The sequence below is a fragment of the Coregonus lavaretus genome (genome assembly GCF_964263955.1).
Source record: "Coregonus lavaretus genome assembly, chromosome: 36".
Taxonomy (NCBI): Eukaryota; Metazoa; Chordata; class Actinopteri; order Salmoniformes; family Salmonidae; genus Coregonus; species Coregonus lavaretus.
This window is the reverse complement of record NC_140023.1, coordinates 16,461,598-16,486,918: the sequence shown is the minus strand read 5'-3', so window position 1 is coordinate 16,486,918 and position 25,321 is coordinate 16,461,598. Positions and strand designations below refer to the sequence as shown.

At 43.9% G+C, this 25,321-nt stretch overlaps 1 protein-coding gene across 1 annotated transcript in view; it reads right to left on the bottom strand.

The window, feature by feature from the left end:
- col13a1 (collagen, type XIII, alpha 1) overlaps positions 1-25,321 on the bottom strand; it is a 121,349-nt gene that overhangs the window by 50,125 nt on the left and 45,903 nt on the right. The window contains exons 3-7 of the mRNA XM_084153539.1: positions 20,839-20,894; positions 13,531-13,557; positions 9,811-9,846; positions 6,714-6,740; positions 4,407-4,457 (exon numbers count right to left, since the gene is read on the bottom strand). Of these exons, the coding sequence (XP_084009665.1) occupies positions 4,407-4,457; positions 6,714-6,740; positions 9,811-9,846; positions 13,531-13,557; positions 20,839-20,894 (197 nt within the window). The remainder of the gene's footprint in view (positions 1-4,406; positions 4,458-6,713; positions 6,741-9,810; positions 9,847-13,530; positions 13,558-20,838; positions 20,895-25,321) is intronic.

Here is a 25,321-nt window from a genome sequence, read left to right as displayed (position 1 = left end):
CAGACGCTCTTATCCAGAGCGACTTACAGTTAGTGAGTGCATACAGCTACAGGGACCATTGGGTTCTGGTGTCTAGAATACTTTAAGAGGTAGAGGAATGTTTTCACTTCTCATGCTGATGAAACACGGAATGATCCAGATTACAGCCAAATCGAAGTTTTGGCTTCCTCAGAAAATGCCAAAGTACTCTCATACAACCTGTAATTATCAGTTTTCAATCTCCATTAGCTCTGTAGTGGACTAGCTCAGGAACTTGTTCTGGAAAGTCCTGACAGGCAAACATGTAGAATCTCTGGCATTTTTTCTATATGGTCATTAGTCTGGGGTTCATAATATACAGTACCAGTACCTACTCATTCAAGAGTTTTTCTTTATGTTGACTATTTTCTACATTGTAGAATAATAGTGAAGACCTAAAAACTATGAAATAACACATATGGAATCATGTAGTAAGCAAAAAAGTGTTAAAAAATATATATTTTATATTTGTGTCATGACTTCCGCCGAGGCTGCATCCCCTCCTTGTTCGGGCAGGTTTCGGCGTTCGTCGTCACCGGCTTACTTGCTACTGCCGCTCCCATTCTCATCACTCCACTTGTCTTGTCTTGTCAATCACACACACCTGGTGCTCATCCCCTAATGAGTCTGTGTATAAGTGTTCCCTCTGCCCCCTTGTCTTTGTGAGTGATTGTTCTATGTGGGGGGAGAGTAGCTTGGTTGAGATACTCTCTCATTTATTTTGCCAGGGTTGATATTCCCCTGTGTCATTACATTTATTGTATTTTCTGAGCCTGTGTTTGGTCAGGGAGGATTGTTTCCCCTGTACCTGTTCCGATTGCCGTTGTAGGCGCATTGTATGTCTGGAAGGAATAAATCTGCATCCGGTTATTTTACTCCTGCACCTGACTCCATCCATCATTCACCACAGAATCACTCACCCGCTGATATGGAGTCAGTAGGAGAAGACCGCATGCCTGGAGTCGTGGCAAGGGTCCAGGAGCATTCCACGATGCTGGCCAGCTTGGGGGAAGCGATGGATTGGGTTCTTCAGGTCGTCCAACGCCTGGAGAGGAGAGGACCCGATCTGCAGAGACCAGCTGGCCAACCGGATACAGCCACCTACACCCCAGCACCCGGAGGGATCCAGATATCCCGACCACCGGCATTTGATGGGACGGCAGCGCGCTGTAAAGGATTCCTTCTCCAACTGGAGCTGTATTTCTCCAGTATCAGGCCGGTGCCATTGGAGCGGGAGAAGGTATCCGTCCTCGTTTCCTGCCTCTGTGGGAAAGCCCTGGAGTGGGCCAGCGCGGTGTGGAACGAAGGAGGAACCGCGTTGGAGGACTACAGGGAGTTCGCTCACCTCTTTCGGGCGGTTTTCGATCACCCGCCCAAGGGTTGAGAGGCGGGCGAGCGGCTGGTCCAGCTGAGGCAGGGGACGAGGACCGCACAGGACTACGCGCTGGAGTTCCGGACGCTGGCAGGGGGGTCTGGGTGGAACGAGCGGGCCCTGATCGACCATTTCCAGTGCCACCTACGGGAGGACATCCGACGGGAGCTAGCCTGCCGGGATGCCATGCTATCGTTCTCCCAACTGGTGGACATGGCCATCCGGCCGGACAATCTGCTGGCAGCCAGAGGACGTCCTGGTAGGGGTCTGCCCATTCCCACCCCGGACGACTCGGATCCCGAGCAGATGAAGCTGGGTGGAGCCGCCAGTCGAGAGAGCGGAGGAGGACAGCAACAGTGCCACTCTGGTGGCACGAAGGGACAATACACCTCACGTCGCGGTCAACGTTCTTTTGGGTCTGGAGGCGGTAGGCAGGGCACTCACGCATCACCCCAGGTATCAAACATCCACACTTGTTCAGAGCCCTTTGCGGCGCACTATACCCTATCTATCTCCTTTCCCGATCACATGGTAGTTCCCCAGTATAAGGCGCTAGTCGATTCAGGCGCAGCTGGGAACTTTATGGACAGGGCATTTGCACGCCGTCAAGGCATTTCATTGGTTCCCCTATCCATTCCACTCCCCATCAGAGCCCTTGATAGTCGACCATTAGGGTCCGGGTTAGTTAAGGAGGTTACTGTACCAGTCAACATGATCACCCAGGAGACTCATTTTGAGCAGATCACCTTTTTGATTATTGAATCTCCTGCTTACCCTGTAGTATTAGGTATCCCGTGGTTAGCCCTTCACAACCCCAATTTCTCATGGCCGCAGAGGGTTCTTACGGTGTGGTCGCGAGAGTGTCCGGGTAGGTGTCTAGGTGTTTCCGTTGGTGCAACAACGGTGGAAAGTCCAGACGGTACCCCCACCGTACGCATTCCCCCCCAAATACCATGATCTGGCGCTCGCGTTTTCCAAGACGCAGGCGACTAAATTACCACCTCATCGGGAGGGGGATTGCGCGATAAACCTTCGGGTAGACGCTGTACCCCCAGGAGTCATGTGTATCCCCTGTCACAGGCTGAAATGGAGGCTATGGAGACATACGTCACCGAGTCCCTGGGCCAGGGTATATACGTCCATCCTCTTCACCTGCTTCCTCGAGTTTCTTCTTTGTGAAGAAGAAAGATGGCGGTTTACGCTCGTACATTGATTATCGACCACTGAACAAGGTGACGATACGATTTAGTTATCCTCTTCCCCTCATTCCTTCAGTGATTGAGTCAATGCATGGGGCCCGCTTCTTCACCAAATTAGATCTCAGGAGTGCCTACAACCTGGTGCGTATTCGGGAAGGGGATGAGTGGAAAACAGCATTCAGCACAACCTCGGGCATTATGAATACCTGGTGATGCCCTACGGTTTGATGAATGCTCCATCCGTTTTCCAGTCCTTTGTGAATGAGGTGTTTCGGGACATGCATGGTCGCGGTGTGGTGGTCTACATCGATGACATCCTGGTGTATTCCGCTATGCGCGCCGAGCATGTGTCCCTGGTTCGTAAGGTACTGGTCTGACTGCTGGAGAATGTGTGCCTTGTTAAAAGTTAATTAGTGGAATTTCATTCCTTCTTAATGCGTTTGAGCCAATCAGTTGTGTTGTGACAAGGTAGGGGTGGTATACAGAAGATAGCCCTATTTGTCCATATTATGGCAAGAACAGCTCAAATAAGCAAAGAGAAATGACAGTCCATCATTACTTTAAGAACTTTTAAAGTTTCTTCAAGTGCAGTCGCAAAAACCATCAAGCGCAATGATAAAACTGGCTCTCATGAGGACTGCCACAGGAAAGGAAGACCCAGAGTTACCTCTGCTGCAGAGGATAAATTCATTAGAGTTACCAGCCTCAGAAATTGCAGCCCAAATAAATGCTTCACAGAGTTCAAGTAATAGACACATCTCAACATCAACTGTTCAGAGGAGACTGCGTGAATCAGGCCTTCATGGTCAAATTGCTGCAAAGAAACCACTACTAAAGGACACCAATAAGAAGAAAATACTTGCTTGGGCCAAGAAACATGAGCAATGGACATTAGACCGGTGGAAATCTGTCCTTTGGTCTGGTGAGTTCAAATTTGAGATTTTTGAGACGCAGAGTAGGTGAATGGATGATCTCTGCATGTGTGGTTCCCACTGTGAAGCATGGAGGAGGAGGTGTGATGGTGTGGGGGTGCTTTGCTGGTTACACTGTCTGTGATTTATTTAGAATTCATGACACACTTAACCAGCATGGCTACCACAGCATTCTGTAGCGATACGCCATCCCATCTGGTTTGCGCTTAGTGGGACTATCATTTGTTTTTCAACAGGACAATGACCCAACACACCTCCAGGCTATGTAAGGGCTATTTGTCCAAGAGGGAGAGTGATGGAATGCTGCATCAGATGACCTGGCCTCCAAAATCACCCGACCTTAACCCAATTGAGATGGTTTGGGATGAGTTGGACAACATAGTGAAGGAAAAGCAGCCAACAAGTGCTCAGCATATGTGGGAACTCCTTCAAGACTGTTGGAAAAGCATTCCAGGTGAAGCTGGTTGAGAGAATTCCAAGAATGTGTAAAGCTGTCATCAAGGCAAAGGGTGGCTACTTTGAAGAATCTCAAATATAAAATATATATATAGTGAAGACACTTTTTTGGTTACTACATGATTCCATAGGTGTTATTTCATAGTTTTGATGTCTTCACTATTATTCTACAATGTAGAAAATAGCAAAAATAAAGAAAAACTCTTGAATGAGTAGGTGTGTCCAAGCTTTTGACTGGTACTGTATATTCTTCTATAACTGTTGACAAATTCATGACATTACAATCATGCCAGGCTTATTCTGAGTGGCAGGTCATGAGTCATTGAACTGAAGACTTACGGCTTAGTACAAAGGAGAATTGAAAGCAGCAGTGAACAGTACAGGTTATGCACATTATTATTCGTTTTAGGAAGAAGTGAAGACACTTACAGGAGGTCCCCGTGGCCCAATGATAGAAAGGCCTGGCTCCCCTGGCGCTCCCTATGGACAGATAGACAGATAGTGAGAAGATGTACGAACAGTGGAACAAAATAACGGTATAATCCACCTCTCTCAAAGTCCTAGCCAGCTCACCAGATGTTCTCCTTAGTAATTTTGTATAATATGTACTGTACTCTACATGAATACAATGGTAAATGAGGTATCGGATAAAGTAATCCTTCTACCCCCCCCTTACCCCAACCCAAACCCCCAAAAAATAAAAATAAATAAACATTGTGAAGTGGTGATCCCACTGGCTATAAGGTGAATGCACCTATTTGTAAGTCGCTCTGGATAAGAGTGTCTGCTAAATTACGTAAATGTAATGTAATGTAAATGGAAACTATTTCAAAAATACCATCTGTAACACATACAGCAAGTGTAGTTCCTACACATACTTCATCTTTCCCACATTTTAAGCAAACAAGCCTAAGAGCAAAAGCGTTCTTATTTCTATAAATGTTCAGCAATGTCAAAAGTTCTCATTTCAGAGCCATACTTTAAACCTTGACAGCAGTGCTCAGACGGTCAGCAGCACTGCTGTATAAACAGGGGAAACCCCTCTGGGCTCCTCTGGCTCAAAGTGGGTGATTTGCATTGTCAGCCCCATCCATACAGACCTACGGACCCTCCCAGTAAAATCTCAGAACCCATTGGGGCCAGACAGGGCCGGCTCGGGTTTCCAGCACTTTCCCTAATTAGCATTCTCCCCAGAAACCCTATCACTGAGACATCTTTAATGGCCCAACCATCCATCATAAATGCAGGTGATTTGAATGTTTCTCAACAAATGCCTGCTGGGAGGGGAGGAATTTGTTTTCACACTCTGGTTAGGTGTGTTTGTCGACTCGCAGCACTACTGGAGAAGATAGATTGATGGTGCCTGTGCCTCACAGTGGTCAAAAGGCAAACCACTAAGAAAAATGGTTTGCTACAGTGCAGAGGTCTATAGTTACTCCCATCGTACAGAGATTCACCAAACTGGACAAGTAAAAATCTACAGATGCCCTTCTAGAGCGGTCAGATAAATGGTGTTGGAAAGGGTCAACCTCAAGACCAGAAACCACCCCCCAAAAATACACAAATTTACAACCCAGGCCTATGAATTACCAAGGACAGAGACAGCCTTTGAGATTTAATTTCCTCCAATATGAAATCTTCCCATACCCATAAAGTCATCTTCCCATACCCATAAAGTGGCCATGTGGTTCTCTCTCTGCTTAACCAATTCATCATTGTTTTCCTTTTCTCTGGTATTTCTGCCAGTCACTTGCCCCATACATTACGACACACCACACAAACCCACAGAACTAATCTGTTTTAATGTTTTAAGAGAAGGATACAAAAGCTGCCCAACCAGAGCTGGGCTTTGCCAGTTCCCCTTGTGTCTGTTCTGGAGAGGATGTTTTCATATTTAATTAAGATCTTCAGCCAAGCCTCACTGTCCAACCCCTGTGTTTCCTCATCCTCTCTCCTAGCAGCCAGAGCTAACCACACACAGGGAAACGGGCCACAATACTACACCATATTGGAGTTGTTTGGCTAGCTTGCTACTCTCTACAGTATGACAGTGAAGAATGCAATGCATGTTTCTCCTCTAGCCGCACATTCAACTCTGCACATCACAAATCACCTCAAGTTTGATGAAAGTGAATCCACAAAGCGGTTGCTTTGTGGATAGATCTGATCGCTTTCGCAACTGTGGCCATTTAGTGGACTGGAAACGTCTCCATGGTCAGATTACTATAGGCCATCCGAGGAAGTGAACACATATCGAGATCTTCGAGATGGAAATAAGATGTCATGGTGATGCAATGCACCACCACCAACGCAGATTTGTCATCATTGTATATAATTTCAAGTCATAGGGTTCTGAAACCTATAGTGGAATCTGCTTATACCATGATCTCCATAAATGTCATAAACTTTCTAGAGGGAGCCTTAAGTTAGAACTCTGAGACTCTTATGTGACAATTCTTTGCTATTCTGTTTCATTGAGAGAAAAAACACAGGTAATCCAACCAGTGTGGGAAATGGTTTTCAGAATGTGACTCTAACACCCTTTAAAAATACAGACCCAGGGCCCTTGAAATAAATCAACTGTAACCTCCAAACACTACTGTACAGTGAACAAGTGTGTGCTTCTAACCACTCCCAGCACCACCACCCACTAAGACTGCTGAAGCCTCTCTCCCTGCCTTCTCTCCTACAGGCTTTGGAGGGTGGCTGTTCCTACTGACGTCCCTATACACTTACCTTCTCCCCTGCGTATCCTTTTAACCCCTGGTCAGTCACAGCAGACACAGTCGCATGCAAAGTGTGAAGGAGGAGAGAGACACAGAGAGAGAGGAACCGGGGTTAGACAGGCACAGAGAGACACAGGGCATGCATCAGCCTCAGAAGTGGTCACGGGGAGAGGAAGGGAAGGGAATGGGGGGGGGGGGGGGGGGGGGGGGGGGGGGGGGGGGGAGGCTGGGCTGAAGTCTAGGGCCACGGGGAGCTGTCTAGTGTCGAGACATACTTTCTCACAGAAGTAGTAGTGACTGAAGGGAGGGGAGAGGCAGCGAGCCTGGGAGCGAGGGATAAGCCAGAAAAAAGGACTTCCTTTGAGGAGGTACTTGAGGACCACAAAGTAGTTTAACTCCTCTACACTGTGTGAAATATTGAGTGCTCTGCATGGGCCTCACAGTTGGATCGACACTGCAGAAAGCCCCACGTTGGGGAAGGAGGGAGTGTTTTTAAAGCCAGAATTTCAAGCCCACAAACAGGAGTCGGATTTGTACAAATTCACTGACGACTGAGACGACTGAGAAAAACAGAGAGAGCCGAGGTGCTGTTATCTATCTATATGTTGTGGTGGTAAAATTGCCTTGAAATATGGCCGTATCCAAAATACACAAATCTAAATAAATGAGAAAACTAAAAGCCTGTGTGCAACATGTCAGTGCAACCTGTTTTCCTCATCTTTAAAATAAAGAATGTCTCCTGGCAATTCCAAATCTGGTAAACAAGTAGCATTTCATTTGAACCTTTCCCTAAAGGCTTTCTGAAAACTACAAAATACACATGGAATCATAAAAACATTAGAATATATTCAGTATCAAGTCAAAAAAGAAACAGATAATAAATATGGGGAAGTTGCGTTTCTAATACCTACAAAAATTAAAATAAACAATTGGCATAAAACAAATACAAACACATTTTAAAGCAAAATCATTGTGTTCTAATAAATGAATGAACAAATTGAAAGCTACAAGTGTGAAAGAGGGTGGGAGGGGAGGGGGGAGTAATTGAATATTGGATGATGCTTTACAAAACAACAGAGCATTTTCAGATCGGTGTCTTTTTGACATTTCTAAGACATTTCAGTGATTTGGCATGTTTGTATGCAGCTAACAAGATCAGCTCCATGCAAATATTAGGTGTTATGAGCAATCTATAAATGCCATCACCGCATGTAAGAGCCTTGTTTGTGAAGTTGAATTGTCAGCATCATGCAAACATGCCAAGTTACAGTACAACTACTGTACATACAGTGCATTGGGAAAGTATTCAGAGCCCGTCCCTTTTTCCACATTTTGTTACCTTAAAGCCTTATTCTAAAATGGATGAAATACAAAACATTCCTCATCAAGCTACACACAATACCCAATAATGACAAAGCAAAAACAGGTTTTTAGAAAGTTTTGCAAATGTATTACAAATAAAAACAGAAATACCTTATTTACATAAGTATTCAGACCCTTTGCTATGAGACTGGAAATTGAGCTCAGGTGCATCCTGTTTCCATTGATCATCCTTGAGATGTTTCTAAAACTTGATTGGAGTCCACCTGTGGTAAAGTCAATTGATTGGACATGATTTGGAAAGGCACACACCTGTCTATATAAGGTCCAACAGTTAACAGTGCATGTCAGAGGAAAAACCAAGCCATGAGGTCGAAGGAATTGCCCGTAGAGCTCCGAGACAGGATTGTGTCGAGGCACAGATCAGGGGAAGGGTACCAAAAAAGTTCTGCAGCATTGAAGGTCCCCAAGAATACAGTGGCCTCCATCATTCTTAAATGGAAGAAGTTTGGAACCACCAAGACTCTTCCTAGAGCTGGCTGCCCGGCCAAACTAAGCAATCAGGGGAGAAGGGCCTTGGTCAGGGAGGTGACCAATAACCCGATGGTCACTCTGACACAGCTCCATAGTTCCTCAGTGAAGATGGGAGGACCTTCCAGAAGGACAACCATCTCTGCAGCACTCCACCAATCAGGATTCTCTGGTCTGATAAAACCAATATTGAACTCTTTGGCCTGAATGCCAAGCGTCACGTCTGGAGGAAACCTGGCACCATCCCTACGGTGAAGCATGGTGGTGGCAGCATCATGCTGTGGGGATGTTTTTTAGCGGCAGGGACTGGGAGACTAGTCAGGATCGAGGGAAAGATGAACGGAGCAAAGTACAGAGAGATCCTTGATGAAAACCTGCTCCAGAGCGCTCAGGACCTCAGACTTGGGTGAAGGTTCACCTTCCAACAGGACAACGACCCTAAGCACACAGCCAAGACAATGCAGGAGTGGCTTCGGGACAAGTCTCTGAATGTCCTTGAGTGGCCCAGCCAGAGCCCGGACTTGAACCCGATCAAACATCTCTGGAGAGACCTGAAAATAGCTGTGCAGCGACGCTCCCCATCCAACCTGACAGAGCTTGAGAGGAGCTGCAGAGAAGAATGGGAGAAACTCCCCAAATACAAGTGTGCCAAGCTTGTAGCGTCATACCCAAGAAGACTCAAGGCTGTAAACGCTGTCAATGGTGCTTCAACAAAGTACTGAGTAAAGGGTCTGAATACTTATGTAAATGTAATATTTCAGTTATTTATTTTTAATACATTTGCAAAAATGTGTAAAAACCTGTTTTTGCTTTGTCATTGTGGGGTATTGTGTGTAGATTGATGAGGGGGAAAAAAAACAATTTAATCAATTTTAGAATAAGGCTGTAACGTAACAAAATGTGGAAAAGTCAAAGGATCTGAATACATTCCGAATGCAATGTCAAACTATACCAAACCCATTCCTCATATATCTTGATACACTGTGATACCTCCGTTTTATCATTGATGAAGGGGCACCAAGGGTTGCAATCTGCAATGGGCAATATTAAACTTCATAATAATTACATATGCATAAATAAATAAACATATTAATGAACAAAGAATGTCAGAAAAACCTTGATCTGGTTATAACCTGACCATTGGTGCCCTTTCTCTTCAGTCTTTTCTTTAAAATTCTCAAGACATGCTACTTAAGTGATTACTCAGTGTCCTCTATTTGTTTCTACACACTACTTGGTTGCACATTCTCACTCACCAATCTTCCAGGAATTCCCATTGTTCCTTTGTCACCCTAATAAGCAACGCAAAGTCAAGAGGAAAGGGGTAAACAATTATGATATGCTCCAGCATTACTACAGTCCCAGCCAACAGGTTAACTTGACCAACTTATAGTGAGATTTCATTATGTCATGCCATCAAAATGTAATATTATGCTGTTTTCAGCAAACACAGATTACAGTATGTATTTGTGTTTAAATTGATGGCAGACTGTTGGGCTCTGTAGGTAAACTCTGGTAAAGTTAAGCCACTGTGTAGGTTTGGAAATATTCCTAAACATTATAGTAGGTTGAACAATTTTGATGCAGCCGTGCCCAGAACTGTAGGTTCCCTCAAGGCCCATGGCTAGCCACAGTATGCCAGACCTTGAAAGAAGTCAGTGCAGCAGAGAACCAATGGTGGTCAGAGAACAAGCCTCATGAGGGATTATTTGAAACAAATAGTTCATAAAGGTAAACATTATGTCAGAACTAACTAATATACTGTATTAGTTTCACTTAATGCTTACACATCAGATACTTGTCAGAGATGAGATTTGCCAGCTGACCACAACTAACAGTGACATTCCCTATGTGACAACTAAAGAACTCTCTAGCTCCTCATGTATAACTAAATAAATTGCTGGAACATATTGCCCCTTTTTTCTTATTTCTCCCATAGAGGGTTACAAGACATCTGGGTGGAAGTCGTAAATACTGTATCATGACCATTTTGGGACACATTGGGTTTAACAGCTATTTTTTTGTTTGCAACACTGTAAACATCACCAGTGGACGTGACAGTTCATAATGACCTTCCTCCCCCAAGTCATGCCCTTGTCCATCTGCCATGCATAACCTTTGTTCACACTATTCTAAATGACCATAAACTCAGGACGCGCTGAAATGATTTATTATGCAAAGGTGTTCATTCCTAAAGCCTCTTAATAGGAGCAACTCACCCCTCACTCCCATGACAGGCAGGGGCAGTGCATCCTGGAGTAGGCTGGCGATGACAGCTTTTTGACGACTCACTCCAATGACGTGTTATGGAAACAAGTTCCAGGTTGAGGCTAGCCCCATAAGTCATTCCAACGCACAGCAACGCAACATGTGCTGGATACCTGAATTTGTGAGAGGTGTTGGATGGAGAGGCCTGGGTTGGACTTCCACTCTCGCTACAACCTCCTCAATATAGTATGGACCTAATTAATAACTTAACATGGGTGTTCATCAATATCAAGCTGACTATCTTTCAGTGAGTCCCACTGCTTAAAAAGGTGATGGCTATTTTGATGAAATAAAGAGACAGCGTTGCCTAATTACACAAAAACAAACAGCTACAGCTCGCTGTGATTAAAAACAATGATCCCAATACTGGAGCAATGCTATCAGGTCTCTAGAGATATGCTGGTTTAAGGCAGGGCTCTACATGCCCTGTCCAAGGTCCTGATTCAAGACAAGGCCTTGCAATATCATAACTGCTCAAAATTCCCCCATATTCAGTATTATGCCTTTATAAGGAGTAGAACGTGCAAAAGTGAGACAAACCTTTTCCTATGGTCACTTAATGCTGCGTTCACTCAAACTGTTGATTTCCGAGCATCAGATGAACAGCCGGCTCTCTAACCTCTATCCCGCACAGGGCCAAGTCTGTTATTGTGCTAGGCAGCATTCCAAGAGATCTCAGACAGAAATCTGATCGCTCCCCACCCTATTCCTCAATGTGTATTCCTTGTATTGTTGAAGTATTTTACCCTAAAAAAAGATAAGAGTTGAGGGGACCACTTTCCCTCCCTGTTCCCTATCTCTCTCCCTCTGCAGCACCTGTCACTCCCAGTCTGGGCTATAGAGTTGCTGGGGCTGTGGCAGTCTCAAATTCACTGGTCCCTGACCACACTGCTGACCCCCCTCCGAACACACATCCACACACACACACACACACACACCTCCCCCTACACCCACCCACACAGTACAGTCAGGATTCAGGACAGGAGGATTTACACAGGGCCTCAGTGGTGCAGTGTGGAGGCCTCTCAGGTGTATTAAAGGAAGATTCCACCCAAAAACTATATTTTGGTATTTGTTTCATTCATCCATTGTTGACATAGTCCCAAAATGTTTTGCAGTCAGCAATCAAGTTTTCAAGATACAGTATGTAACTTTCAAAATACATAAATCATCCCCATATGATGCAAAATGCATAATATGATGCAAAACGCAGCATCATATGATGCAAAATCCATCATACGGGGATAGTTTCTGTATTTTGAAAGTTATATATCTTGAAAATTTGATTGCTGACAAGCAAAACATTTTGGGACTATGTCAACAATGGATGAATGAAACAAATACCAAAATATAGTTTTGGGGTGGACTTTTCCTTTAAGAGGAGTAATGAGACTCAGCTGGACTATAGACTCGGGTCCAGTACACTCCCACAGTCATAACGGCTCCTCTCACCACCGCTAGCACGGCTTCTGCTTCAACATATACACACTCACACCCCTGCATTACTTTAGATGAGGCATGACTGACGGAGGATGTATAGGGCTTAAAAGTATTATGATAGTAAACACACATCTTAATGTGATAATTATGTGAAGGTATTGTGAAATGTGCCAATAGATCACATGAATATACAGCAGGCTTGAAGTAGAAAAGAGTGAAGTGTCAGTGTGACAGGACTGTATGGAGCTCACATCCTTTGATAAATCATGAAAGGAAAAAGCGCTTAGAGTTCATATATCATGCAAGGTGGTTTTTCTCTTTTGTTCAAAGCTCAAATCTGATATACAACACTCTATGGTAAAAGGGGAGAAATTACTGATTTGAATGCAGACATGTTCCCCCTCCAAAACCACATCCTTCCCAAGAAGAGAAGAGAGCACTTCTGATATAATTACCAGTTCTTTGACAGCATCATCAATCAAAAAACCTGGACGGGATCACATCCGAACTTTGACAAAACCATCTCCCTTGAAAAGCTTGCCCTGTGAGCGGTCTATTCAACCAGACTGTTTTATGGGCCTGTTTCACCAGTGAGCCTGAAAGGGCTGAGGAGGGTTCACAGGTTGGAACTGGCAGCTGGGTCAAAGGTCATATCTAAGATGGCCTCCTGTTGCCATGTTATGATGGAGACCATGTGGATTTGGCTGGTTAGGAGTTAGTCATGTTAAAGCTGGGTAACCAGGAAGCTGACAGGGACACAGTAAGCAAAGAGCTAGGCAAAAGAGGGTCTGAGGTGATACCAAAACTACTGTACTTATGTCTGGGACGCTCTGTGGAGGTCTCTCATTCTTATACAATTGGGTTTCTAATGGACTGTTCATGAAAAGGGGCATATTATATGTCCAATCTAAACGTAGTAAAAGTAAAGACTACTGTAAATCTTATTGAATACACCGTATGTCTATAAAGGCATTCAAACTCACTCAAAGGAGTGTATAAACTGCGAATATAATGCACTCAGTCTCTCTGTTGAGCAGATATCTCTGAGGTATCTTAGCTGAGAAGTTGTCAATCACAGTAAATAGAGATGAATGAATTTCAAGTCATCAAACTCCTGGGTTTATTGTCCACTATGTGTGTTTTTCCAATGATCATTCACTGAATTGAGATTATTATCCTGGGACAAAAACAACTTCTCAGTAGAGAAATCAGAGAGATCTCAAAACACAGACAGACCGTCAGATGGACACAAGTTAAAAGACAGTTACCGGAAAGCCTGATCGTCCGGGTGGACCCTGAAAAGGGGTGAGAGAAATGGATATAAAATAGAAAGTGAACTTGACATTATTACAGAGATAGTTCACATCACACTGAGCCAGGCCAGAATAAAATGGTCAAAAGAGCCAATTTTTGGTGGACAGTTTTCTACAGTATTATGTCATTATTTTACTTTCTAATTGCAGAGTATTTGGATTTTAACTAATACTGTATCTTAAAAATTGTTTTTTGGGTGCTCATTGTATTTTGGCAGGTTCAGTTATAACAGGCAGGCACAAAATAAAACAAAACACATCATTCCACAACAAAATAATAAATGTCATTTGGTTTGATAGACCTAGTTGATTTTAACCTGTTTAACTCTGAGCAGTTGTTCTGTCCCCCCCCTAAAAAAATAAAAGATTGTCCAAAAATAGAAAGTGACATATAATTTCAAAGCTACAGCCTTTTCGAACAGTAATTGTAATTGGTAATTGGTATTTATGTCAAACCTAGACTTTCAAATCTCTTATTCCCCAACATTTAACAATCGGGGCTGCTGTATCTCAGGCTCTGTAATAGTCACATTGTGTCTGACACCATTATCAGAATCCCACATTTCTTAACTTTCTAACAGTACTCTAAGCATGTGTTTGTAGGACTTATAATTTTTAAACCGAATTGTACTTTATGAGGGTAGTATACAATATTATGTATTATTTAAAAAATGCCACCAGAAGGCGTCAGAGTTGAACAGGTTAAAGAACTGATAACATGCTTATTTAAGTTGAGGATGAATCATAAACCATAGCAGTTTAAGTTTAAGGTATTCATTATCTATAATATACTGTAGATTCTCATCAACATTAAAGAACATACCATAAAATCAATTTGTTTCAATCAGTATGTAAATGCATGCAAAGACAGGTCTTGTAAGAAGGCATGCCATGGATTCATCTATGTAAGTTATTTATTCAGCTGGTGGCTAAGTTGAATGAAAAAATATTTTCCCCTTAGGCTTAGCGTCTTGAGCAACCAACAAAGCCATAAGGATGTCCGATACAGCATTCAATATTGCCAAAGGAACATTTCCTCCAATATTGAGTGTTTTGTTTTCAGTGAGCTACGGGAACATAAATCAATAGCTCTTTTGTCCGTGCTGTTTCAGCAAAGGACACAGCACTAATGACTGGTCGGACGGAACAGGAACTCTTGACATTTCCCAAAGCCACTGGCCATTGTTTGTCCACAGAGGAGTATGTTATCTCTATGGAGGAGTTCTAGGGCTTACAGACGGACATTTTTAGGGCTTACAGACGGCCAACAGTTCCAGATGGGAAGTCATTAATCTTGCATCAACAATCCATCAAAAATCCTAAAGGGAATATATGCTATCACACACCCCATCTCCGCTCAGAATGTTATTTAATCTTCTTTAGTCAAGCAACATTTTATAGATGTTCAAGATCTGGGGAGTGAATCAAGTGGCTGCTGTTAGAATACCTAATGATCAGTGCTTCTGTAGAGCACCTTGCATGGTCCTGGAGGTCTGGGGCAGCGCTGAGGTGAGGTGCAGGGCCAGGTACTGAGTGAGAACACACTGCACATGGGTGTCTGCCTGCTACAGGGCCTCTGGGGGCTGTCTGCAGGGGTCAGGGGTGCCCCACCTCCGGAAGAAACCCCTCATTGGAATTACGCAGTAACCTGGCACATGTGGCTCCCATTTGGGCCGCGTGCTAGTGGACGAATGAGAGGGCCTCCGCTAGGGGCTTCCGTGGCCCCTGGGTCCCCTCTGTACCCTTAGTAGTGAGGGTTGAGGTGTGGGAGAGAGGTTTGGACTTCATTACTTCCCTCAGACACTGGCAGCAGCAGGATTTACTTTCGATCTGAAGCTGATTGTTATCTAACCAAAAGGCTGACAAAAAAGGCTACAAAAGGGACGACCAAATTAGTATCTGTAAAACAGGTCTGTTAGCAATTCAATTTCAACAATACGTTATTCTCAGACAAATGTACACTTATAATGGTCAACTGTGTGTGTTGAGCAATGCTGAACCTGAATCTGAGCTTGAGAACGGTGGAGCGTGATGGAGAGCTCTTATGCTGTTTAGTTTCATTTGAGTCTTAAAGGTGTTTCCCATCAACACTGATTGTTTTAGAGTGTGTTAAACGCACACGGCCACAGTGAGGGCAGGAGGTCATGAAGAGTGACCTATGAAGAATGATAGACTATTATGTTTTTAAAAGGACCAAAGCCCTCGGTTTCAGGGAACAGGAAAGCACCAATTTCATGTCGTTTTACAGTTGCAATCACATGGGTAATTGTGTTAGCTTAACATCCCAATGTAAATAGAGGCTAAAATTATTTATACAAATCGTCTGTCCTCAACTCCTCACTCAATTGTCAAAGGCCACAATATGGCGCAGCGTGTTAAGAAAAGCTGAGGCGATTCATCAAACACAGAGTGAAGTGCCATATTGCTCCCTCTTACTACTAAAAACAAACACTAGCATTTAGTCACTGTGAAGTGATTGTCAATTAATCCTTGACCTGGATAAAGAAAATGTGTTTTTGATTGATTTACAGTATGTCTTAAAATACCCTTTTCATATCTAAGCAGTAATTTAAACCGTATCTTGATAAATGATTCACAGTGCTATTCCTTATGTGAAAGTTCACTTGCGGGGTAAGTTCCGGGAGACCTGTGTGGTAGCGTGATTCTGGCTCTCATGTATAGCTACACTATATAAACAAAAGTATGTGGAAACCCCTTCAAATTAGTGGATTTGGCTACTTCAGCTACACCTGTAGCTGACAAGTGTATAAAATTGAGCACACAGCCATGCAATCTCCATAGACAAACATTGGCAGTAGAATGGCCTTACTGAAGGGCTCAGTGACTTTCAATGTGGCACCGTCATAGGATGCCACCTTTCCAACAAGTCAGTTCATCAAATTTCTGTCCTGCTAGAGCTGCCCCGGTCAACTGTAAGTGCTGTTATTGTGAAGTGGAAAGCAACAACGGCTCAGCCGCGAAGTGGTAGGCCACACAAGCTCACAGAACGGGAACACCGAGCGCTGAAGCGCGTAGTGCGTGAAAATCGTCTGTCCTCAGTTGCAACACTCACTACCGAGTTCCAAACTGCCTCTGGAAGCAATGTCAGCACAATAACTGTTCGTCGGGAGCTTCATGAAGTGGGTTTCCATGGCCAAGCAGCCGCACACAAGCCTAAGATCACCATGCGCAATGCCAATCGTCGGCTGGAGTGGTGTAAAGCACGCCGCCATTGGACTTTTCATGGTTCAGGCTAGACCCCTTAGCTCCAGTGAAGGGAAATCTTAACGCTACAGCATACAATGACATTCTAGACAATTCTGTGCTTCCAACTTTGTGGCAACAGTTTGGGGAAGGCCCTTTCCTGTTTCAGCATGACAATGTCCCCGTGCACAAAGCGAGGTCCATACAGAATTGGTTTGTTGAGATCAGTGTGGAAGAACTTGACTGGCCTGCACAGAGCCCTGAACTCAACCCCATTGATATGAATTGGAACGCCGACTGCGAGCCAGGCCTAATCTCCCAAAATCAGTGCCCGACCTCACTAATGCTCTTGTGGCTGAATGGAAGCAAGTCGCCGCAGCAATGTTCCAACATCTAGTGGAAAGCCTTCCCAGAAGAGTGGAGGCTGCTTTAGCAGCAAAGGGGGGACCAACTCCATATTAATGCCCATGATTTTGGAATGAGATGTTTGACGAGCAGGTGTCCACATACTTTTGGTCATGTAGTGTAAGTGCTTCTTTACATAATAGTATGAATGGCTAATGCATTTCAAGTGGAACGGTTTTACACAAAAGTACATAATGGCACTTAACTTCCAAAACGATTCCAACCAGAACTCAAACCTCCATCATTTTGAAAGGTTCCTTCCTTTGTTGATGTAATGAAAGTATAAGTGACAGCAATACCTACCCAGTGAAATGTGCATCTACTGTATATCCTAATGCTATCAACTTCATCATTATGTAATCGCTAACCATGAACTTTTCATCAAGTGTGCAACGCAACCACCCTGGTATGAGTGTCTTCTTCCGGAACACACAAACCCACTCCTCCCTGGCCTGCCTGGCTGTCTCTGGCTATACCTGGCCCTGGTCTGAATGTCCATCCTTGTCTGGCTGCGGCTGACCGATCAATCACTGCCATGGCCCAAAGCTGGGCCACGACCTTCACCCTCTCTTAGCACCAGGTCGCAGCTGTGCCCAATTTTAGCGCCCTGCCCAAGATGTTCCATACTGCCCTCCCACAGAACCTGGGCTAAGACTAGAAGGTTAGCTCTGAGATGCTCTGAGAAGGCTGACATGGCTACGGATCCCTGAGTATTGGCAGCATACAGGGGAGACAGGGAAGACATGCTCTCAGACATCCGAAAGCTTCTTGAGTTTTTAGTTCTCAAATAGAGGCATGATGGAGGAGTTTGGGAGTGGAAAACACGCCTGGGCTCCTGACTTCATAAGCACCTTTAAAGACTCCTCAGTGGTCCTATGATTCATATTTTCTAAGGAGTGACTTTTAGTTGAAGGCCTAATAACATTCACAACACTGTGTAAATGTACTATTCATAATGTGAAGACCACTTGATATTTCACTGAGCTTAACCACTAAAATGCTTAGCAGTCCTGATAATGTAATTACTGTGCACTAAAGGGAGAGAGACTTAAAATGTATATTTGAATAAGGATACCTGATTAACTTATGAATGCAAAGTTTTTCCACCCCACAAACAATGCAAGTAGGAGCAACTATAATGACCATGTTTAAGAAGTTGCCTTGATCTGCTCAATGATATGCCTTGAAAATCATCATGTCACCACTCTTTACAAGCTTTCTGCAAACACACCACACAGCAACACCAAAAGGGTGCATCCATGTAAGATGGGGGGTGCTATCAAACAGAGGTTTCACTGGACTTATCCATTGCACAAACACTCCCGAACACAAAAACAGTCACTTTACCACTCTCTGCATGGTCACACAAGGCATCAGGTCTACTTACAGGAGGTCCTGCAAAAGAGAGAGAGAAAGATTCAATTAGTCATACAGTATAGAAAAACATTGATCAAATTGAGTTAAGACAATGTGAATTGGAAAGTTTTTGAAGTGTTCTGCAGTTCAGTTTACAGCGGTTTTCTGCTTTGGATTTGTTCTGTACCAGTACAATGCATCACCCTAAAAACCTTCATGCCATTGACTGATTCATAGAACAGTCAATATCATGAATCAAACATGTCTATTTAGTTAGGAGAAGGTGTTTTCACCAATTCCATCTACAAAACACAAATAACAAAGGTGGATGTCTCATCCAGCCCTGTGAAGGTAAAGAAGATTTTATTAGACCAGTGAGAAAAAAACTCTTTGTCTAGCCCTAACCACCTTTAAAGGCACAGAAGGGAGTACTGTGCCATATCCACAAAGCGTCTCAGAGTAGAAGTGCTGATCTCCGATCAGTCCACACAATCTTATTCATCATGATCTATAATGCAAAACTGATCCTAGATCAGCACTCCTACTCTGAGACTCTTTGTGGATACGGGCCCTGTGCACATATAGGCAGGTCATATTTTCCGTGTTGGCGCATAAATCAAAATATTCATTTTGGGAGCCGGACTCCAAAATCTCTCTTAGCCCTCCCATAAGACGGTCATTCCTTGAGAGGTTTCCCCTCCCTGGTAGTATTGGAAATAGTCTGGATTGATGAGAACAGGGATGGAGAGAGGGAAACTGGTGCCAGGAAGACGCCAAATGACACTACACAGCCTGTAGCCTGAGCCCAACGCCAAACTGGCGTCGCTCCTCAAGAGCTTCCTCCACACCCAGTTAAGATGAATACACTACTCATTGCATTGACTTTTTCCATTGCGGAGAGACATCCCCACAGACATCCTTTCTCCTGGAATAAAAAGCACTTTCAATGTAGTTTCTCTTCTCACCATGCTTAAACTAAATCCTGGAAACTGGCTCTTTGAAAATAAAGCCCTAAATTAACATTTTATTTCACTCCTACGTTGGACTCCATGAGCACCGACTGATCGGTTACATAAACCTTTAAAACTCTAATCAGAAACACATGGCAGGTACAGAGGCAATGCTCCACTAGTAATCAGAGCCTAGGAACAGGTATATGTCTTACATTGTGACCACGCCCCCCTCTGACCTTTCAGAGGGCTAATCAGAAAGACCTCAGTCACCAGACAGAATCAATTACTGCAAAATCAAGACAGGGTCACACAAGATGGCGTCACATCAATCACAGAACAGTGAGGAAAATCACTGATGACAAATCCCTTCCCTTAACGTCATATAAAATCACCAGCATTATCTTCTCAATGGCTTATTTTGTCTGGTCCTAGTTTAGGATTGTATGAAAAAAATTAAAGCCTGTCGGGGGGGGGGGGGGGGGGTGAGCAAAATATTCCCAATAACAATCAAACCCAGCAGCTGAACTGGAAGAAAAAATAGGATAATGAGGTTTTCCAGACTGTTTGCATTAAAAACACCATGAAAAATGGTTTCTCTGTTAAATGGTCTGGAGCCAGACAAGTAGTCTGCCCAGTGAGGAGGAGACAGAATCCTGGGGCTCAGGATCCCAAGAACCATGACATGGAGCCACACTGTAATGAAGGAGGCCAGAGTCTAAAGGTCGCTCTTAAATCTGACTTATTATACTGTAAGAAGCTGTCACAGACATAACAGAAACAGCCCTAAAAGAGGTAGCCGCCCTTACCCAAATCACTCTCCAAACGGACAGAGGGAGTGCAGACTGTCTGGCCACTCCTACAGGCCTGAGATCAGTCTGACATGAGCAAAAACATCCAGGAATAACAGATGATCTGGTCAAGGGTGACAAAACCTTCCCTTTGGGGGCTGCATTATTCTTTCCTTTCCTGTTTTTTTGTGCGGCTGTTTTTCTAGTAATTTGAGGAGGCATTTCTCTAAACTTCTGCTGACTATTTTGGACGCGACCCTCGGCTATAGTAAACCTAGGTGTCAAACCTGACCCGTTTTACTTTCACTTCATCACAATGCAGAATCAGAACACTAAACTCAATCTGGTGGAACAGTCACCAATATCATCACCACAATATATTCCTCAAAAAACACATGCACACACTAATTATATTGCTTTCTCAAATAAGGTCATTGTCAGCGTAACATGTGAGAGGAGATTGCTGATTCCATTGAATTGAGTGTGTATGTTTCTTCACGTGTTTTGTGTTACAGGCCTACAGGTGTCTAATGGACAGTGGAAGGCAGGTACAGTACTGTAAACCTACCTGGATCCCCATTGCGACCTCTCTTTCCCCTCGACCCAGGACGCCCTGGTTGAGAAACAACCAGCAGTTAGTCACTGGTTACACTCCACACCCACTAAAGCAATATCCCTTTACCCAGGCTGGGCCTACTCATACCAAGCCAACATCTTCACATATTGCACAGTCATTCTAGATCTGTGCTGACTGTGTATATGCAGCTCTGAATGTCCTGGAAAGGGATATTGGCAGCTTATGAAACTAGAAACTAGAGAAACTGTGCTGAGCTATGTGTGGAAGTGCTGGCCAGCCTTCAATATGCAGCCAAAAAAGGAATAATTCAATTAAAAAAGCCAGAAATTAAGCATTGCATTGCAAGCTCGTGCACAGTGCTAAGAGACGGGATGCTCGCCAAAGCATGCCCATCCAGCACAGGCTGAGTCACTGATGCGCGGAGCAAACATTTTGGGGTGCTCCAATAATTATTGTGGGGGTGAGCAGCCCCAGAAGCGAAAGCCTAAACCCCCTGCACGTAAGCATTGGAAAGCAAGCATGGACTCAGATTCCAGCAGCATTCTGGGCTCACCATCACATCCTGTTGACCAGGTCGGCAGGCCGCTCTGGGACATCTATAGACAACCTTGGTACAAAGGCATGGCACTGCAAATATAGCCCATGTGATGGCGCCCACACGACTCCAGTAATATAATTCAGGGACTCTGAAGCCAAAGCTTTACATGCTACGGGCCAAAGGTGACACACGCAACACAGACAGACAGACACACACATAAAAGAGGAAGTTGTTTCGATGCAATGATATCGAGCATGCCAAGCACCAAGCTTCTCTTCAGTTGAGCTAAATGCTGTCAAAGTACGACTGACACCTGTTGTCCTGCTTATGTAAGGGCCTGAGCTGCTGGCGGTCGGAAATGGATGTCTAATGTTGCATGTTTACATGCAAACTCTTAGGCGTGTCCCCGTCTCTCACCACATAAAATAAATAGTTCAGAGGGCAAGCATCTACCCAACACTGAGCAGTGGAGGCTCCTCGGAGGAGGAAGGGGAGGACCATCCTCCTCAGTGAATTTCATAAAAATAAAAATAGTAAAACATTTAAAAATTGATGCTTTTTAGATAAAACTATACTAAATATATTCACATCAAATAATTGATTAAAACACACTTTTTTGCAATGACGGTCTACAGTACTCTGTAGGTTAGCACCATAGTGTAGCCGGAGGACAGCTAGCTTCCGTTTTCCTCTGGGTACATTAACTTCAATACAAAACCTAGGAGGCTCATGGTTCCCACCCCCTTCCATAGACTTACACAGTAATTACGACAACTTCCGGAAGACGTCCTCCAACCTTTCAGAGCTCTTGCAGAATGAACTGACATGTTGTCCACCCAATCAAAGGATCAGAGAAGGAATATAGTACTGGAAGCATAAGCTACAGCTAGCTAGCACTGCAGTGCATAAAACGTGGTGAGTAGTTGATTCAAAGAGAGAGAAAGACAATAGTTGAACAGTTTTGAACAAATTAATTTCTTCCAAAAAATGAATTTCTTCCAAAATGAAGAAAGAGAGAGAGAGAGAGAGAGAGAGATTGTAATTTTTGTTCACTTTCAGTTTCACTTAATTAGCTAGAAAATGCAGCTAGCTAGTTTAGCCTACTCAAACACCCTGCTCAAACAGAGGGATGCTATGTTAGCTAGCTGGCTATGACTATCCAACACAACACTGGACTCTTCCAAGTCAAGGTAAGCTTTTGGTTTTACTAATTTATTGCCACCGGGGCCCGCTGGTGTAAGCGCTAAACTGCGTACTGACTATACACTGTAACGGTACTGCATGATTGTAGCGGGTTTACTAACACGTTAGTTCTATTAGCTATGCTGACTATGACGTTACTTTAGCTAATATGGTGACAACTATGTAGGCTGTGTGTAGCGGTTATGATATGGTTTGGCGTGGAAAGGTTTTTTCGCCTGCTCACATACAGCGGAAGTGTTGTGCATTGAAGTCCACAAGCGAATGGAAAAGGTGAGAGGAGGAGAGTGCATTGATGCGAGAAGGAATACAACGTGGCTGCTATGAAAGTGAACTGTGTTCACGCATGGTCAGAGGTGTATTCATTCTGCCGATTCTGTTGAAAAAAGTTTCTTAAACAGAAGCAATCGGAACAAAACAGGGATACACATACCTGCATTTGTCCAATAGAAACTCTTGTTTGCAACTTTTGGACTAATGATTACACCTTATATCAGCTAGATGGAGGCAAGAGTGTGCAATGCGGTATTGAATGTGTCACTGTCTGTCCATGTGTCACATTTTTCTCTCGACCTGTGCGCACCTACGTTGTAAACTTTCATTCATAGGCTAGGTTGTAGCAACCTCATGATGGGTATAGGGAACATGTGAGTATCATGTAGTAGCCTAAACCTATGAATGACAGTCATCCAATAAGGCGACGCTCATGAAAAAGAAAAATCGTCCTCCCAGCACCGACTGCCACTGACACTGAGCTTTGGTTTGAGCGATAGTTATGTCTGTCTTCAACTCCACAACAGACACAAAGCTCATTTTCTCTGCACAATGAGAGTTTCAGCATCACCTCCTCCTCCAAAACTAATAACCAAAACACATACTTTTCTTTCTTTGGGGGGGGGGTGGACTTTTTCATATCCATCCACAATAACTAAAAACTTCAAAAATAGTGTCATATCCCTAGCTTGATGCTACATTCACATGACCTTTTGTGTCGGTCGAGTACACTGGATCAGAGGCCTAAGGGCAGGTGGGTTACCATCTTGAGACGATCTGTGTCCTGCGATATATATCCAGGAATAACCCACGGAATTCCAGTGCTGAAAATACCCTCCCAACCCCCTCTTCCTGAGCCAATCTCCTGGATTCCCTGCTTCTCCAATTGCCCTTGTAAACGAGTGGTCGGCACAAATGTGAAATGTACTGTAAGGGTAGTAGAGAGTTTCTAATACACTAGACCAGACAGGAGAAACAACAGGGTGATATGGAATAGGCTACAGTGTAAGGACACTGTCTGTTTTAGCCTTATATAAGATATAGCCAATACCCAGGGGTCAGTCTCATTGGACATTTTTAGGGTGAGAACTTTGCAGCATTCAAAAAGTCAGCTTTGTGATGTGGTAAGTCTGGAGACATGCTATTGAATGGACTTTGGTGGTGCTAATGCTGAAATAGAACACCCTTGTTCTACAGCAGGGTTGGGTATGGTTGGTCGGCACTTGTATTAAAGACAATCCAGGACAGGTTGCTGCTGGAAGTGGTGTCAGAGGGGCCAGTAGGGGGCACTGCTTTCAATAGCCAAAATTACAACAGGGTGTGTGCCACAGCCAGGTGATAATTTAATGATGCTATTTTAGGCAGAAAAACTGTCACATTTCCATTATCAACAGAACTTGCTCTACCACACGCACCGAAGGGCTATCATAAATCGCATAATGCTCAAACCACGAAACATTCACATTTCCTGATTTGAAACTAATACTTTGCAGTAACAGACAATTGATTTTGCTCTCTGCAAATGTACTTTTACACTTTTTCAGTTACAATTGTGCAAGTAGAGGACGGGATTTACTCAGGGGTGTGTACCTGTTGAAGAATAAAAAGGGATTGAACTTTTGCACCTCTGTCATTGAGAGAAAAATGTCCACCTCTTATTGAAATCTGGAAAAATCATTCTGCAAAATTCATGCCTCTTCACTAAGGTTATATATAACCTTGTCACATATATAAACTTGCTCGGTTTCCAAATAAAAATATGGATATGTGACTGGTCCAAAAGGCAAGGGAGATTAGTTGACTTCTTTGAAAGAATGGGATTGGCCTCTCCCTGCACCTCTGCCGTCCTGCCATCCACAGGGAACCAATAAACGCTAACAACGGCCCTATCAGGTTCCCAGCGCTCCACAAAAATATCACGTTTAGACAAATCAACAGTTCATCACACATCCCCTTCCTCTGCTCATTTCAACTGGTCCTGGGGAGAGAGTCCTTGTGAAAAGACAGCATGTCTAGAACAGTAGACAGCAAGCCAGAGGGAGCCAATGTTTAGCAGAGAGATCCAATACAGACAGAGGTCCCCCCGTCCTCTCAGTGTACCCAAAGATGACAGTTCACAGACCCGTTCACAAGGAGCCCTTGTTGGTTTGTTGCCTTGTTAAACATGGCTCATAGTTTTAAAGGCGCTAGGGATTTCTTTGGCTCATGCTTCGCTGACCTCATGTTATGAGAAAATGTCACAGTGAAAAGAGGGGAGGCCAATGTTCATGAAAAGATGCTCTCTACTACTGCTGAGAGACGACTTTTAAACCCCACGAGTGATATTGCTTTGGCCGTCCAACAAAAGCAGAATACTGTGTACACATTTCAATGGAACACAAACATACACATCCAGACACATTTTCTATGTGTCATTTAGTGTATAAGCTTGTTCATGGCGAAGAGGTGGGTG